Source organism: Chiroxiphia lanceolata, chromosome 3 (genome assembly GCF_009829145.1).
Source record: "Chiroxiphia lanceolata isolate bChiLan1 chromosome 3, bChiLan1.pri, whole genome shotgun sequence".
NCBI classification, from domain to species: domain Eukaryota; kingdom Metazoa; phylum Chordata; class Aves; order Passeriformes; family Pipridae; genus Chiroxiphia; species Chiroxiphia lanceolata.
Window position 1 is genome coordinate 39013154 of NC_045639.1, and position 14632 is coordinate 39027785.

The 14632-nt window shown below is 35.0% G+C and overlaps 1 protein-coding gene across 6 annotated transcripts in view; it reads right to left on the reverse strand.

Moving 5' to 3' along the window:
* Window positions 1-3419: 3419 nt before the first annotated feature.
* RYR2 (ryanodine receptor 2) overlaps window positions 3420-14632 on the reverse strand; it is a 392367-nt gene continuing 381154 nt past the window's right edge. For all 6 annotated transcript variants that reach the window (XM_032681773.1, XM_032681774.1, XM_032681770.1 and 3 more), the window contains 6 exons: window positions 13097-13231; window positions 10589-10745; window positions 8740-8804; window positions 7873-7973; window positions 6449-6500; window positions 3420-4720 (listed from right to left, as the gene is read on the reverse strand). In XM_032681773.1, the coding sequence (XP_032537664.1) occupies window positions 4625-4720; window positions 6449-6500; window positions 7873-7973; window positions 8740-8804; window positions 10589-10745; window positions 13097-13231 (606 nt within the window). In that variant the 3' untranslated portion in view covers window positions 3420-4624. The remainder of the gene's footprint in view (window positions 4721-6448; window positions 6501-7872; window positions 7974-8739; window positions 8805-10588; window positions 10746-13096; window positions 13232-14632) is intronic.

Genomic DNA, 14632 nt, shown 5'->3' on the forward strand with positions numbered 1-14632 from the left:
AACCCCTTAAAAATGCATAAATGTATCTTTCCACTTAAATATCTTGCAAATCTTCACTAAAAAATGGCTGTAAGATCTATAGAATCTAAAAATCCATTTGTAACCAAAAGAGTTTAGCATTGCTTTAGAAAAGCTGAAGAAAATTGAAAAAGAAATAAATACATACACAAATAAAAGTGGCCATGACTTAAAGGAGAGAGACTGAAGAAGCTACATTTAAGTACAAATATTAGACAGATTTAAACAAAGAACATACCTACCCATGCTCTCTGTGATAGATGTCTTATTGTTTGACAGAGACTGTTTTGGCCACCAGTTTTGTTTTGGCTAATGAATAAAGAAAATTAACACACATTCCACTTTAGAAAATAACTTCCCCTGGAAAATATTGCATCCTATGAGTCAGCAGTGCCTTGGCAGCCAGGAGAACCAACCATGTCCTGGGGGCAACAGGCAAAGCATCACCAGGGATGCTCAAGGGAGGTGATTGTCCCACTTTGCTCTGCAATGGGGTGGCCTCATATTGAATATTTTGGGCAGTTTTGGGCACCACAACATAAAGATATTAAGCCATTAGAGAGTGTCCAAAGGAGAGCAATGAAGATGGTGAAGGGCCTTGAGGGAAAGCTGTATAAGGAGCTGCTGAGGGCACTTGGTCTGTTCAGCCTGGAGAAGATAAGACTGAGTGGAGATCTCACTGCAGTCTACAACTTCCTCCTAAGGGGAAGAGGAGGGGCGGGCACTGATCTTTTTTCTGTGGTGACCAGGGATAGGATTCAAGGGAATGGCCTGAAGTTGTGTCAGGGGAGGTTTAAGTTGGATATTAGAAAAAGGATCTTCACCCAGAGGGTGGTTGGGCACTGGAACAGGCTCCCCAGGGAAGTGGTCACAGTACCAAGCCTGACAGAGTTCAAAAACTCTGTGTTGAACAGACAACACTGAACAATACTCTCAGGCACATGCTGTGACTCTTGAGGAGGGTTCCGTGCAGGGCTAGGAGCTGGAATCAATGATCCTTGTGGGTCTCTTCTAACTTGGCATATTCTGTGATTCTGTGACTTCACTGGTGATTGTGTAAGTAAACTGAATTATTCAGCACCTCTGAAGATGGTAGGAATATTATCATAAGAGTTACAAAAATAAACATTAATGCAATTCATATTAGTAAGAGTTCTGTAACAGTAGGAAGATACTACAAATGAAAATATTCAACAACAATTTAAACAGCACATTAGTGCCTAAGAAAAAGGGATTAATCTTGTAGTAATGCATGGGTGAAGGATATTACAGAATCCTTTTCTTCCTATTTTCTGTGATTTTCTCAGCAAAAAAACCACAGACTTAAGCTTCTAACTTTCAGGGAAAAGAAAGACCTAAGAAAAGGGTATTGGAAGAAGGTGTAAAATAAAGTCAATTCTAAGTGGAACAATATATAAACAGGTAACAACTTTCACAAATAAATCACACCTCAACTACTCTTCCATCTCACTTTTGCATTGCCATTCATTTCTTCTTTCTTTTGCTGAAATCAACATGGATGCATTAGGATCATCAGTTTTAGAGCTCCTGTTAATTTTTTTTTGACATTCAGAGATAAACAGCAACAATTCTGTCTCGATATTTTCAACAGAGGGCAGGAGTTCCTTCTGAAAATTACAGTTTTACTCACACAAACAATAAATTCAGCTAACAGCTGAAAAAAATTAGCATGCACAAATATTTGTGTAAGTATAACCTTATCTTAAATATAACATGCATAAGCAGTATAACTGAATTTCTTGGATTCAAAACTGCAGTTTTCAAGCGACATGATATTACTCGCTTTTGTATATTGTGCTACTATACAGGACATATGTCGTTAATTTCTTTTGATACTATTAAAGCAATGAATTGTCTGTATTGCTTGACTGTTCATATGATCACACAGCCTATTTTACTGACTCTTTTACAACAAAAAAATGTGAAGAAGTTGCATTTGTCATAGTAAGTTCAGTAATTTTTAATAAAATCTAAGAATGTGTTCGAACTTTGTCTAAGTCTAAAACAATTAAACAGTAGTTAATTGGATCCCGCAGTGTGCATTATGTATTATGTACTATGTGGACTGCCTGAATAACATTATTCTGTTAAAAGTGCACATTAGTGTTAGAAACAGTATGAGTCACAGGAAATGCATACCTTCTAAATAAACAAGTCTCCTCTGACAGGTACTCTCATTTTTAATTACCCAGTGAGGTTTTTTTTTCTTGAATTAGATGTGTTAAGATAACGACTTTCAGTGGTAAGTTTTGTGTCACCAAACAGGAGATGCCAAGTTTCAGGGACTCACAGAAAGCCTATGGCCACTGCAGAGAGGACTGCATGAACAAGGCTCTTGAAGAGCTGCCAAAGCCAGTTCACATCATTTTTAGAACTCTCTGAACACTAATCTTGTAAACTCTCATAAACCAGTTCCTAGCTGTAGGAATTTTCTTCTGTGAAAGCTACAATTGATTTAACAAATGAAGATTTTTCATACTTAAACATTAGAGTTTTTTAGGATGAAAGCTACTGATTTTATGGTGATGCAAAAACTTTCTGTTTAAATGTGGCTTCACAGATATTTGTTAAACAGCACACTGGATTCAACAGCAAGGATGCTCCACAGTTTTGTGACTTGGAAACTGAGGTTAAAGAAACATGTTACTTTTATTCCAGTATTTACCTAAAAAGGCCATTTGGATTTGTTTTCAAGACAAAGGAATCTTGAAATATCCCTCAGAATCATTAGCTACATATTTCTCTACAGAATGGTAAAACCAAAATAGCATGTGTATCTGTATGTCAAACAACAACTATTCTCATGTTGTACACCCAAAAAGAAATATAATTTCAATCCCACATTTCTAAATCTTACAAACAAAACCCAGAAAAGATGATCAAAGGTGTTTAATGAAGTTGTTCCAAATCCGGAATATTCCAGACTGTGTGGGGGTGAATATAACTGTAGTTGTTATACCTGCCACTTCCACTGTCACCAGCCTGTCCAGCCTTAGTTCTTGCAGAATTTGAGAGAATTTTACCGAAATCCTCAACAGGATACCCATTTCAGCAATATTCACAGTCTGCTGAACTGAAAGTTTGGCTTTTAAGAATATAGAGTTACTATTTTTAAATTATTATTTCTTTAGCTAATTTTTTTTTTTTTTAGTTATAATTGAATACTGATGCAGACCATTTATTTTATGATGAAACTATGACTGGTAAAGAAATGAGGTGGGGAAACAGAACAGCAAGAAGTCAGGAGAAAAAAAAAAAACAAACCAATATCAGAACCTTTCATTGAGTAAACAGTAGCTTAATCTTGTTTTGAAGTGGCTGTAATTAATTCAAGGATTAATAAAAAGACTCCATAACAAAGACCTCAAATGCTACCAAAACCAGGTTGTTTCCATTCTGAATGTCTCTTTTTATTTGTAAAGACTGGCATTACAATTGAAAAGGACTCAAAATGGAGAAATGTACACATCATTGGTGTTTCATGATGCAACTGATGGAGTCCCTGAATGGATATTGCTTCAGCTTTGCTTTTAAAAAATAATTTAACAAGAAAATCTTCAACTCCACGATCGATCACAGGTGGCAAAAACGAAAGAAAGAAAGAAAAAAAGAAACCAAAATTACTGTCAAATTCATAACATATACATTGTTGGTTGATGACACTTTTTCCAGGTGTACAATAAAGCCCACAACACTTTATTACTATGGATATAATTATTGTGAATGTTTTTTTCATGTTGATCAACTCGTTTCTGAAGGTTGGTTTTTTTGATTGTTTTAAACTTGCATAATAAACATGCAATGAAACAGTTCTTGTTAAAGTGGTTTTTTGCAGCTCTCTTGTATTCATACAAAGATTTCATAAAGTAGCAGTGTTGTATCAGAGCATTACCAAAATAAGAGCAAAAGCTAAAGAGGAAGGTAAATGTGAAATGAACCTGATGAGAATAACCTAATCTTGTCCTGAGACACTCCAGTCTTATTAAAAAGATGTGCACAATCAAATCCCTTCCTCCCAAACCCACAAAAAACACAAAATAAATATTAACTTGGAAGAAAGGGAAGACATAAAGAAAAAAAAAAGATGTCATCATGCACTCATCTTCTGCATAGCTCAACCCACATATAGTAAGGCACTATTTCCCCACAACTTAGTGTCCACAACAATCTTTTACAGTGCTCTGTGAACTACATATAGTTCCTTCCAGGATGATGAAATAAACAGACTGAATGAGTGTTGCTACCATGTCACCCTATATGTGATCTTAGAGACAAGGGCATCATCTGGCAGTTTCAGAAATAAGCTGTCTCAAGTCTCTACTTGTGTGTGCATGTTATGTATAGGGATATCTTGTCTGTGCAGGTGGTTGGTTTGTTTCCAGAGTTGTTGTAATTTTTCATTGTTCTTTACTCCAGTGTTCTCAAAGCAAATACACAAGAAAATAAAAGCGCAGTTGGGTCATTAAAAACAGAGCTTTGGTGCTCCAAAATGCACACAGCTTTGGGGATTTAAGAAATCTGTTAGATATTCCCAAAAGAGCTGGGAAATACATGGACATTTTCATCCAGAAAACCTCATCTCTGCTTAGTTGAGCTGATCTTCATATTGTTTTCGGAAGCAATCACCAGCAGGGAAAAACTCCCAGCACCGTTCCTGGTACATTTTCCATACATATGATTCCTGAAAGAAACACAATTTAAATAATTTAACTTGATTTAATGAGAAAGCACCAACTGCAACTTTTTTCTCTTTTATTTATATACCGCTTTACTTATTTTGATTCTGTGTATGTCAGGTTGTTGCATATCAATCTACACATTAATTTTAATTACTTTGATCATTTTAGAATAACTTTTAGGTTTTCTTCCCTAGTCAAGAAGCACTATAGAAATGCATAGAAGAGAATCAGGTAGTTTAGTCCTTTTTGCACACCCAGGAGCACTGCAAAGCTCAGTTAAAGCTGGTCACAAGATAAATACCAAGGTAAGTAGAATATTTTCTGTCAGAGAAATCTGACTGAATTTCTGAATCAGTAATTTCAAAACGTGTCTACAAACAATATATAAACCAAAATGACCTTTAACGGTACTTTTAGAAGAGCAGTATTTTCTGAGTCAGTGGCATTTTGGTTTCTTTTCCCTTTCTGATTATTTGTTCAGGTAAGGTTCTGTCTCTAGACAGTCCAGACAACAGTAAAGGATATGTCAGTTTATTTCCATTATAATCACAACACTTAAATGGGCTTCTTATTACATAAATTCCATCATAGAAAGGGCAAGTGTTACACAAGTTACAAAACCACAGAATCATTTAGGTTGGAAAAGACCTTTAAGATCATTGAATCCAGCCATAAACCTAGAAGTGCCAAGTCCACTGCTAAACCATGTGGTAGAAATTATGTAGTATGAATTACTCTCAGCTTCCAAACTGTATCAAACATTATAAAAACTGAATAGTTAGTAGAAATCTGTATTCAGTGAATACAATAGAACACTGCATGCCAATAAAAGGGAAAATGAAAATAAAAAAGACTTTTTAAAATGTAATTTAATATGAAATTCTCAAATCACAAATGGATGTTCAAAAATAGCAAGGCAAACACAAAATCTCATACTGGACAAGGCTGAGATTTATGCAAATAAGATGATTATAGCACATATAACACAATTCAGAAAGCGTAAACTACACAGATTTACAGCAAATTATCCCTCTGACCCAAATCTCTAGGGCTATGTATATGATACTATTCAGTTCTTTTGGTTTTCGATCTGCAATACAGGAACATTTGCTTAGTCAGCTGAAAGACTCTCACTAGGAAAAAAGACCAAAACAGTAGTCTGTAAATTTGACACATTTTTTTACTGACTTTCAGTATACTTCAAGGAAACCGAAGGAAGTATCAGAAGGCTGAAAGAACAGCATAAAAGAAGAATCCTCCAGGGAAAACTTCTCATAGGTTTCATTTTAAATATATGCACAAGCTTTTTCATATGGACTTATTCAGAAATGTAGACATGGAAGATAATATATGGATGATAATAATAAAAGACAAAGACTATTGAAAAAATCAACAAGGAGATGTGATGAGTGCTGCTTTCACATGATGCTTAAATGTTCTGTTTCCCATTATTTTTGTTTATAGTCTGTATTTATATTTTGTTGAAGTAACAACTTAAGAATAACAGGTCAGATAACAACACAGGAAAAGAAAGTGCTGCAGAATTGATACTCAGCTAACATTAAGCAACCAAAGTCCTAAGAATTGCTTAGAAGAATGAGAATTAAGTTCCATACCATATAGAGAGCTATTCATTAGAAAACTCTTAGTTTTTCCAAGCCTGAACAATTTTTATTTTAGAATCAATCTTATTTAATAACCATTGACATTTATAGAATTGTTCAACCTACCTGTCCTGTATGCTCTGTTTCATCTTTGTTAATAAGATACATCAGAAAAAACCTACAAGCAAAGAAAGAGATTCTATGAATACAGAATTTGGAAGCATTAGGCAATCTGCAGGGAGATGGATATTTTTCAGAATGTAGAGTGATAATGCTGTTCATGAACTTACAAATTCCAGAGTTCTATTTATGATAATATTCTGAGACAGATTAAACACACTTTCCTGACACTGTTGACATTCAGTCATTGTTGAATGAGCAGTATGCTAAAATACAGGAGATTCAGTTTGATTTAGTGTAGTTAGCAACCGAGTTTAAAGGAAGATTTTCTAAGCTTTCTAATCTGAAAATTACAATAGACATTTTCTTGCCCATGAAAACCTACTGGGAAGCAGACAGATAATGGTCATTGGAACTTTCTCTTTTTCCTCCTCACACTGAATAAGAAATGCTGAATATGTCTAAGAGATTTCTCTTATTGAAATTATAGGCTGAGGACATTTTACTAGTGTATGCAACTCAAGAACTTGAATTTAATAAAAAAAACACATTAGTCGGGGGTTTGAGATAGCTGACATTCATTAGGTGATAATTTCAAAATTTTGCTTATAATTGACATTCTCTCTGAACATATATAAAAACATAAAATATGATCATGCACAAAAAGATAAAAACCCAGTTCCACAGGATGATGGACTGAAAAGTATGCTATAGTATGTTATTTGGGCGGAATTTATTAAGTAGGAACAAAATCCTGCATGTTTGTTACAATCCATTCCCTGCATAGTGACAGCACTAGTATAAAATACACTCAGTCAATGGATTTTCATATGTGAGAGGAAATGATACAGTGGTTGTAGAACTGATAATTGCCTTTATTTCTAGATACAAAAAGACTGAGTTTAGTGGTCACTGGTGCTCTGCTTGGATTTCCAAAGGCAGACCTGATGCCCTTGGTTGATCCCTCCTGTCTCCAGCTCCTCATTCCAGTTCCCTTACCTCCCTTTGCCCTGGGTTCTCTTAGTCAGCCTCAGCCTCAACATATCTAGTCCAATGTAAGATTTCCCCCTTTTCCCTCACTCCTTTGTTCCTTGCTCCTCTCTCCATGAGTCTTCAGACTAGGTCACACTGCTCCTCTCTATCCTACACACCACATTCAATTTTACAATGCCTCCACAGCCAAATACCAAGTTCCTTGTTTCCACCTACAAGCTCACACGAACTTGGTGTGCCACAACCAAACCAGAAAGAAGGATTTGAAATTTGTTCATTCCTTGCTGCCATTGCCACAGTATTATATATTCAGATAGCATGAGTGCACATCAAAGTTAAACAGTACTGACTCTTACTTATGCAAGAGAGTTAATCAGGTACCTGCAGAGGCTGCAAGGGTCATGAGTTAGTGAGGAGTTCATTTTTACTGTACTTACAAATAATTGGCCAAGTTATGCTCCTGTAGTGTGTGTGTTTCAAAGCCATGGGGTACTGTATCAAAGTAGTCATTTCCTATTCCACAGATAAAGCACTTTGTCTAAAAGAAAGCATACAGAGCACTTCAACATTATATATAACCCTTGCCCAGCTTTGAGAAAAGGTCAATGTAACAATTTTTCTTGAAAATGACAATGCATCATATATAATATGTGCTGAACAAAAAGGCTTGTCTTTTAATGACTGAAGCTGGATACCTCAACCAAAACACTTGAATAGAAGCTTAACTACCAGCAGAGTAGTTACTTACGGTTAAAAAAAAAATAAAATCTTTGCCAGCTCTAAGTGAACAGGTATCAGCAGACAGAATGACATACAATAGTCACAGCTGACTTTTTAACACTAAGTAGCACTTACTGTAATACATGGCAATATTTACCTCAAAGCCTGTTGTGCTTGTCCACCTGAAACTGAATAAGCTCAAAGTTCAGATGACAAAATGCAGTAGCTTTGCAACACTTTTCCGAGTTCTTACACTTATACTTCAATGACAGAATAGAAAACCACGAAGTACAGGATACTTTCACACATAGATTAACCAAAGAAAATTACATCTGAGATGAAATGTAACATGACAGTGTTAATACCTCTGCTAGAAACCTCTAATTTGAAGATTCCAAAAGACTTGAACAGCCACATACCTGCAATTCATTATAATATACATTGTACAATATTGGACCGTGTACAGAACTGTATTTTCCTCTTAGTTTAAAAAGCTATCCACTAAAACTCGATCACATTTTAACTGAAAACAGATATTCATGAAACCTGAAAATAGGTATGGTTCAGCAACTAGATGTTCTTACCTCCATGTCTTCCTTAACTTGCTCTTGTTGATCTCTTAACTCACCAAAAGCATCAATAATTAAACCTAGGGTTTAAGTCAAAATTATTTAGTTGATTAGATAGTTAATGTTCAAGAACTGTGACAAAGATTATTTGGAAATCTAGGGATAACATAACTGACAAGAATATTAAATGAGAATTTTATGCAGAAGTAATAGAGGCCAATATACATGCCAAAGTCAACAAAAACAGTTCAATACATAAATTAAAATGAGCAAGCCAAAGAAAATGGTTGGCAGTAACATGACTGGCAGTACCATTTTGAATTATCAAACAGGACAAGCAGACTTCTGTTTTATTCCCAGTGCTATAATCTTGATTCAATACAGTAAGACATAGTTTTACAGTGACAAAGGCCTTACTATAGAATAGTACTGTACTAATAGAGTTCAGGAATCTATTACACAGCAGATGCAGAGAGGCCCAGAGCTCTGTGCATCCTCTCTCATTATGGCTGTCATCTAGTACAAGGTTCCACTGTAAGAGCTACACAGAGGTAAGGAGTCATTTCAGGGAGATAGAGAAAGAAGGCTCTATGGCTAAAATTATAAATTCTTTATGATCTTCCCTTCACTTACTCCAGTACGAATAAGGACTAACTCCACAATCCTTAGCAACAATACGTACTCAAAGATTGACAGTTAAGGCCACTATTTTCCAGTCACTCACAAAATGAAGAAACAAAGAGTATGAGATATGCCACTTCAAGCTATGAAAAAATTTGTCCCCTCCTCAAGCCCTTTAAAAAAATTGTTGCTTGATTAAGAGTAATAAACAATTTACCACAAGCTTAAATTTGCCTCCTGAATTTCCTTGTAAGTAAGTGAGAAAGCACCCTTAGCGCTGTCAAAATTAGCATCAGTTAGCTGTTAGCTGACAGAAAGCAATGGTGTATTAGTATTTACAACAGCAAGTGAACCTAGCAAAAATCTTTACCTGCTTTTCCAAAATTGAGAATATACTTCTATTAATTTGTGAAAATTTTAATTGAAAATGACATTTTGGACATTCTTGACAATATTTTGAAGGTATAATATGTAAACAGATGTGGTCTTAAGTACTTTAGATAATAACATTTAACATGGTTATTGCATGCATAATAGAAAAAACCCTGACATGCCAAAATTAAGTACCCACTATCCAGATTACAACAGCAAGACACACTATGAGTCAAATAGTTTCACTGAAATTCCAAAGCTAACCTAACGGTAGCTAACTTATCCAGGCTATACTAAAGCTGTTTCATATCAAGCACTTTTCTCTACTCTTTGACACTGTTCAAGTAAGCAGGCATCACAAAAACCAGCTGTTTTTATGTAAAACAAGATTAAACCTCTTAAAGTTATGCTCCAATTTTCACACCACTACTACCAATCTGAAGATTTGTCAGTCAAGAAGATTAGATATTGGCAGCGGGAATAGTGACAGCATCTGCTACTGATTTTGCCCATGCATGGGTTACACTGAAAGAAGATCATAAATTGTGTCATAAGATTTCTAATCACTCCTCTTGCTGATTTATAGGAGACTTTTAGAAAGAGCAATGAGAAGATAGAAACTGCAGTGAACACCAGTATTCTTAGAGCAAAACATTTACATTTTTTTCCATTGATCCAGTTAGAGACCATTGATTTTACAGAGACTCAAAAGAGCAGTGTATGGACAAAAGTCAGCTGGGTGTGATTTACCATATAAATCTGTCCTTCATGATCTGCCCTGATGTCCTCTATGAATCTTAGGTGTGGGATTACCATAGGATTAAGATCTTTGTACTGCTAAATAATCTCACCACAGGTTACTAACATATACCTTGGATAATTGCAAGCAAGATGACAATCACAAAGAAGAAGAAAGTGATGTCAAAAATAATCCGATAGATTTCATATTCATCTCCTGCTGGATCCTCTATTTCATCACCAATGCCTCCACCTGCACGTACTCCAACATACATATGAAACATGTAGCACTGGAAAACACAAAACAAAGGGATATGAAATTTGTCTGCAGCTAGAAGTAAAAATACCCACTGTTACAAATTCAGTAACTGGTAGAACTTGTCTGTGTTCTAGGAACTATACCATGTCAAGTCATCTTTTTCTCTGCTTTAAGGTAATGCATATTTCTGAGAGAGGTGAAATGCTGCTGTGCAGCTGAAGCTGCAATATTTCATGTTCTGTCATTATGTAGCAGTTCAATAAGTTCGAAAGTTCAACTACCAGAAGTCTAGCAGCACCCCGTGATTCATGTAAGATAATTTCAGTAATATACAATTAGAAAATATCACCACCATCACAGCCATCTCCTTTTCTAAATTCCTAACTCAAAAGTGAATAAATCTCCCTGTTTTTGATGTTTCAAACACCAATTTAAAACAAACAAACAAAAACTCCCAACCTAAAACAAAGCCAAAAAACCCAACCAGAGAAAAAATTTTTGTGAATGCTTGTGCAGGTAACAGGCTAATGACTGAAAATATCTGAGAATATTGTGAAACTATCATCTGAAAAATGGTATAATAGGTCTTTCAGTATAGTTATGATGTGGGATGCTAATATAAAATTTCCAGTTTATCGCATTATAATTTAATAAAAAATTATGATATCACTCTCTACAGGTCTAGAGCAGGGCATTGGTTCTTTTGCTTTAAGTACATTTGCAAACTACGGGTCCAGGGTTCTCACTCCTTATCAAAAAATAGTAATAACAATAACTAACTCCTAAAACCTAACCATATAAAAAATTCATTCTTCTATTTCTATGCCACACTATCCTCAAAATCCATCAGGTAAGAAACTGATATAGTAACATACAATGCTAAGCAACCATTGGCTAAAAAATCCAACAATTTCTAGAGATAATTTATATTCCACCACTGAAAGGTAATAATTAACTTAATGAGCAAACATAGTGTTAATTATTTAAAAAGTTTCAAAAGTTATTTTTCTATTTCTAAAAGAATTATATATTCTCTCTACTTTTTTTTTAACATCCCAATGCAAATCTTACTGTTTTAACAAAAGACAACTCTGATTTTATAGCATATCACATGTTATTCTAACTCATTCCTGTACAATACTATGGCCTTTAGATCTGTGTATTTTCAGAGAGTTACAGAGTAGGTCAGGTCAGAAGGACTTCATGAAGTCTCTGCACCAAGAAGAGTCCACTATAATGTCAGACAAAATCGCTCTGGGCTTTATATAGTCGGGTAATTACAGCCTCCTGAGGATGTAATAATCACTCTGAGCAATCAGATCCATTGCTTGGCTCACTTCAGTCAGAACACATTTTTCCACTTTATGTTCATGGTCTTCTGCCACGTACTTCCCGTTAAGAGTCTGAACTTCTTTTCCCAATAAACCCTGTGCAGGCACTGGGAGCTGCTCTTACACTCCACTCCACCCTGAAGCTTTCTCTTCTCCAGCCCAAACAAGCCCAATTCCCTCAGTCTCTCTTTCCACAGCAAGTGCTCCAGCACCCAAAAATTTAATAGACCTCCACTGAGTTATGCTACAGTTTATCTGTATTTTCATTGTACTGAATGTCCCAAACCAAAAATATAGATGTACTACTCTGCTTCAATAGTTTATCTATTCATTCAGCTTTTAAATGTTGTTGACTCCCTGGAAGTGATTCATATTGCATAACATACTGAAATATATTTAACATCGTTGTACATGATTGCTTTTAGAGGGATATTAAGTACAAGGTCTCTTAGAAATTCTTTATGGTCTAAGCTCTACTCTACCTACCATCCACAACTCCAAAGCCTGGCACTGTCCCAGTAAGTACAAAATAATTTTCAGTGCTTCTGGGCACATGAGAGGTTTCAGTAACAGAATTACCCATTGAAGATAATCATGGCAACTCATGCTAAGAGAAACTGATGCATTTCCAAGCTTAAACAACCATTTTAGTACCTGCACTGCTTATGAAAGTCCTTGCCTATAACTGACTCTCTTCCCTTAACGGCCTCTAGAATCTCAAGGTTTAGAAGCACAGCCCTTTAACAGCTCAGCTCAGCTTTGCAGCTTACAGTTGGTTTGTGTTTTCTGAGAAACCATAGCAAAGTATACTATCACATTTCTTCTGTTCCTTTATAGATGTGTTTGTTTAGCACACACGGTTACTATGGATGTTCATTTAGCACATGCTAGTTGTTAGGCATGTTCATTACATTTGTTCCTTTGCCTTCAATTAATTATAAACTTTCCTGCTTGGTGGCTAATGATACAACTGTATGAATAGGAACTACAGAAGGTCAGGAAAAAACCAAAACATTTTAAGAAAAAATCCAGAAAGCAAAATAAGACTTACTGTTAGCATATCATCACATTTCATGTCCGGCATATCACCATCTTCACTCTTGTTATAGAACTTGCGGAAAAAATTGAATGCCACCACTGTATACAAGTATACTACTACTGCCAGTAACCCCACTGTTAGGACAAGCTGGAAGACAAAATTATAGAATGGATATAACCTATTATATAATTGTAATTCAGTATTTCAACTAATTTAATATGGAAAAAATTTTTTTACATCTATGAAATCATATATAAACCAAACGGTTCTTAGTATTTTAATATCTACCTCAGAAAAGCAGCAGCAAGGATCACACTGCTCATATGCAGCATCATTCAGATTTCACTTTGAGCTTTATGGAAAGCAGGTGGAAGGGAACTTTAGCATCCTATAAACTGATACTCCTCTTGTGTAGCTCCCAGATCTAAAAAGTTCTTTTTCAAAAATAATGCTCCCTTACTTTATAGGTAATTTGCTAAAACTTCAGGACTATTTTAAATAGGTAAAATACTTCCCTTTTTTCAGGTGCAGTCTGATTTGTTTTGCTTTTTTGTTCTTTTAAGAAATCTGAACAAAGAATTTAAGAAATTCTGTTCTTTAAAATGGAATGAATGCAGTGTGTTGATTGCTGTAACTTTTTCAAAACACAATTTTTATTCTGCAAATGCAACTGAAATTTGTCACATAAATCAAAACAACAATTTATACTGTTTATACAGTGAGTTCATACTTAAGTCTTCTATACGTCATGTGCTTCACCAGCTATTTTGAAATATAAAGTGTGTCCATTTAAATGTGTATTACTTCTTAAAAACGTTGACAAGGACAGTGCATTTGAAGACAGAATTAAATTAAAACAATCATCCTCTGCATTAAAAAAAAACATTGCTAATGATTTTATGATTTTTTTAGTATCAAACTTGCTTAAAATAAAAGGGAATAAAATTAAAAAACATGAAAAATAACTTGCTACTGATAAATTTAGAAATGACACTTTTTACAAGGCTTCTAAAGGACCTACATTTTATAAAGTCAGAACTGAAGTTTTGTCTTATTACAACAGCATACACAACAGAGAAAACCTTTATGTTATCATTCCCAGTTCACTTTAATAAGAATTATATTAGCTGCCTTGCTGGAAGATCTTCTGATCAGATCAAGGATGGCTTTTTCATAATTTGAAATTGTTTACAAAATTCCTTTGAAATGGTAAGGCCATCAGCCTTGAGGAACACCTAGTCTCAAGTTACATGAAATGCCATTTCTACAGTAGATCTCAGTAGACGAAATGCCTTAATTTTTGTTTTTTTACTTAAACCAGAAATGCAATTCCAGATTCTATAGTTTCTTGGAAAAGATTTCTTAACATCCGAGAGCCGAGTTTCTCAAACAGTCCTCTAACAGATGAGTAATTGGATCTCAAGTGGATATTTCTTTAGATGAATCCTGAAAAGAATTTAAATAGCAACTTTATGATACAGTTGCTCATAACAGTTAGAAACTGTCATACATCCCAGTCCTGTCTTCTTATGATTATAAACCCCATTG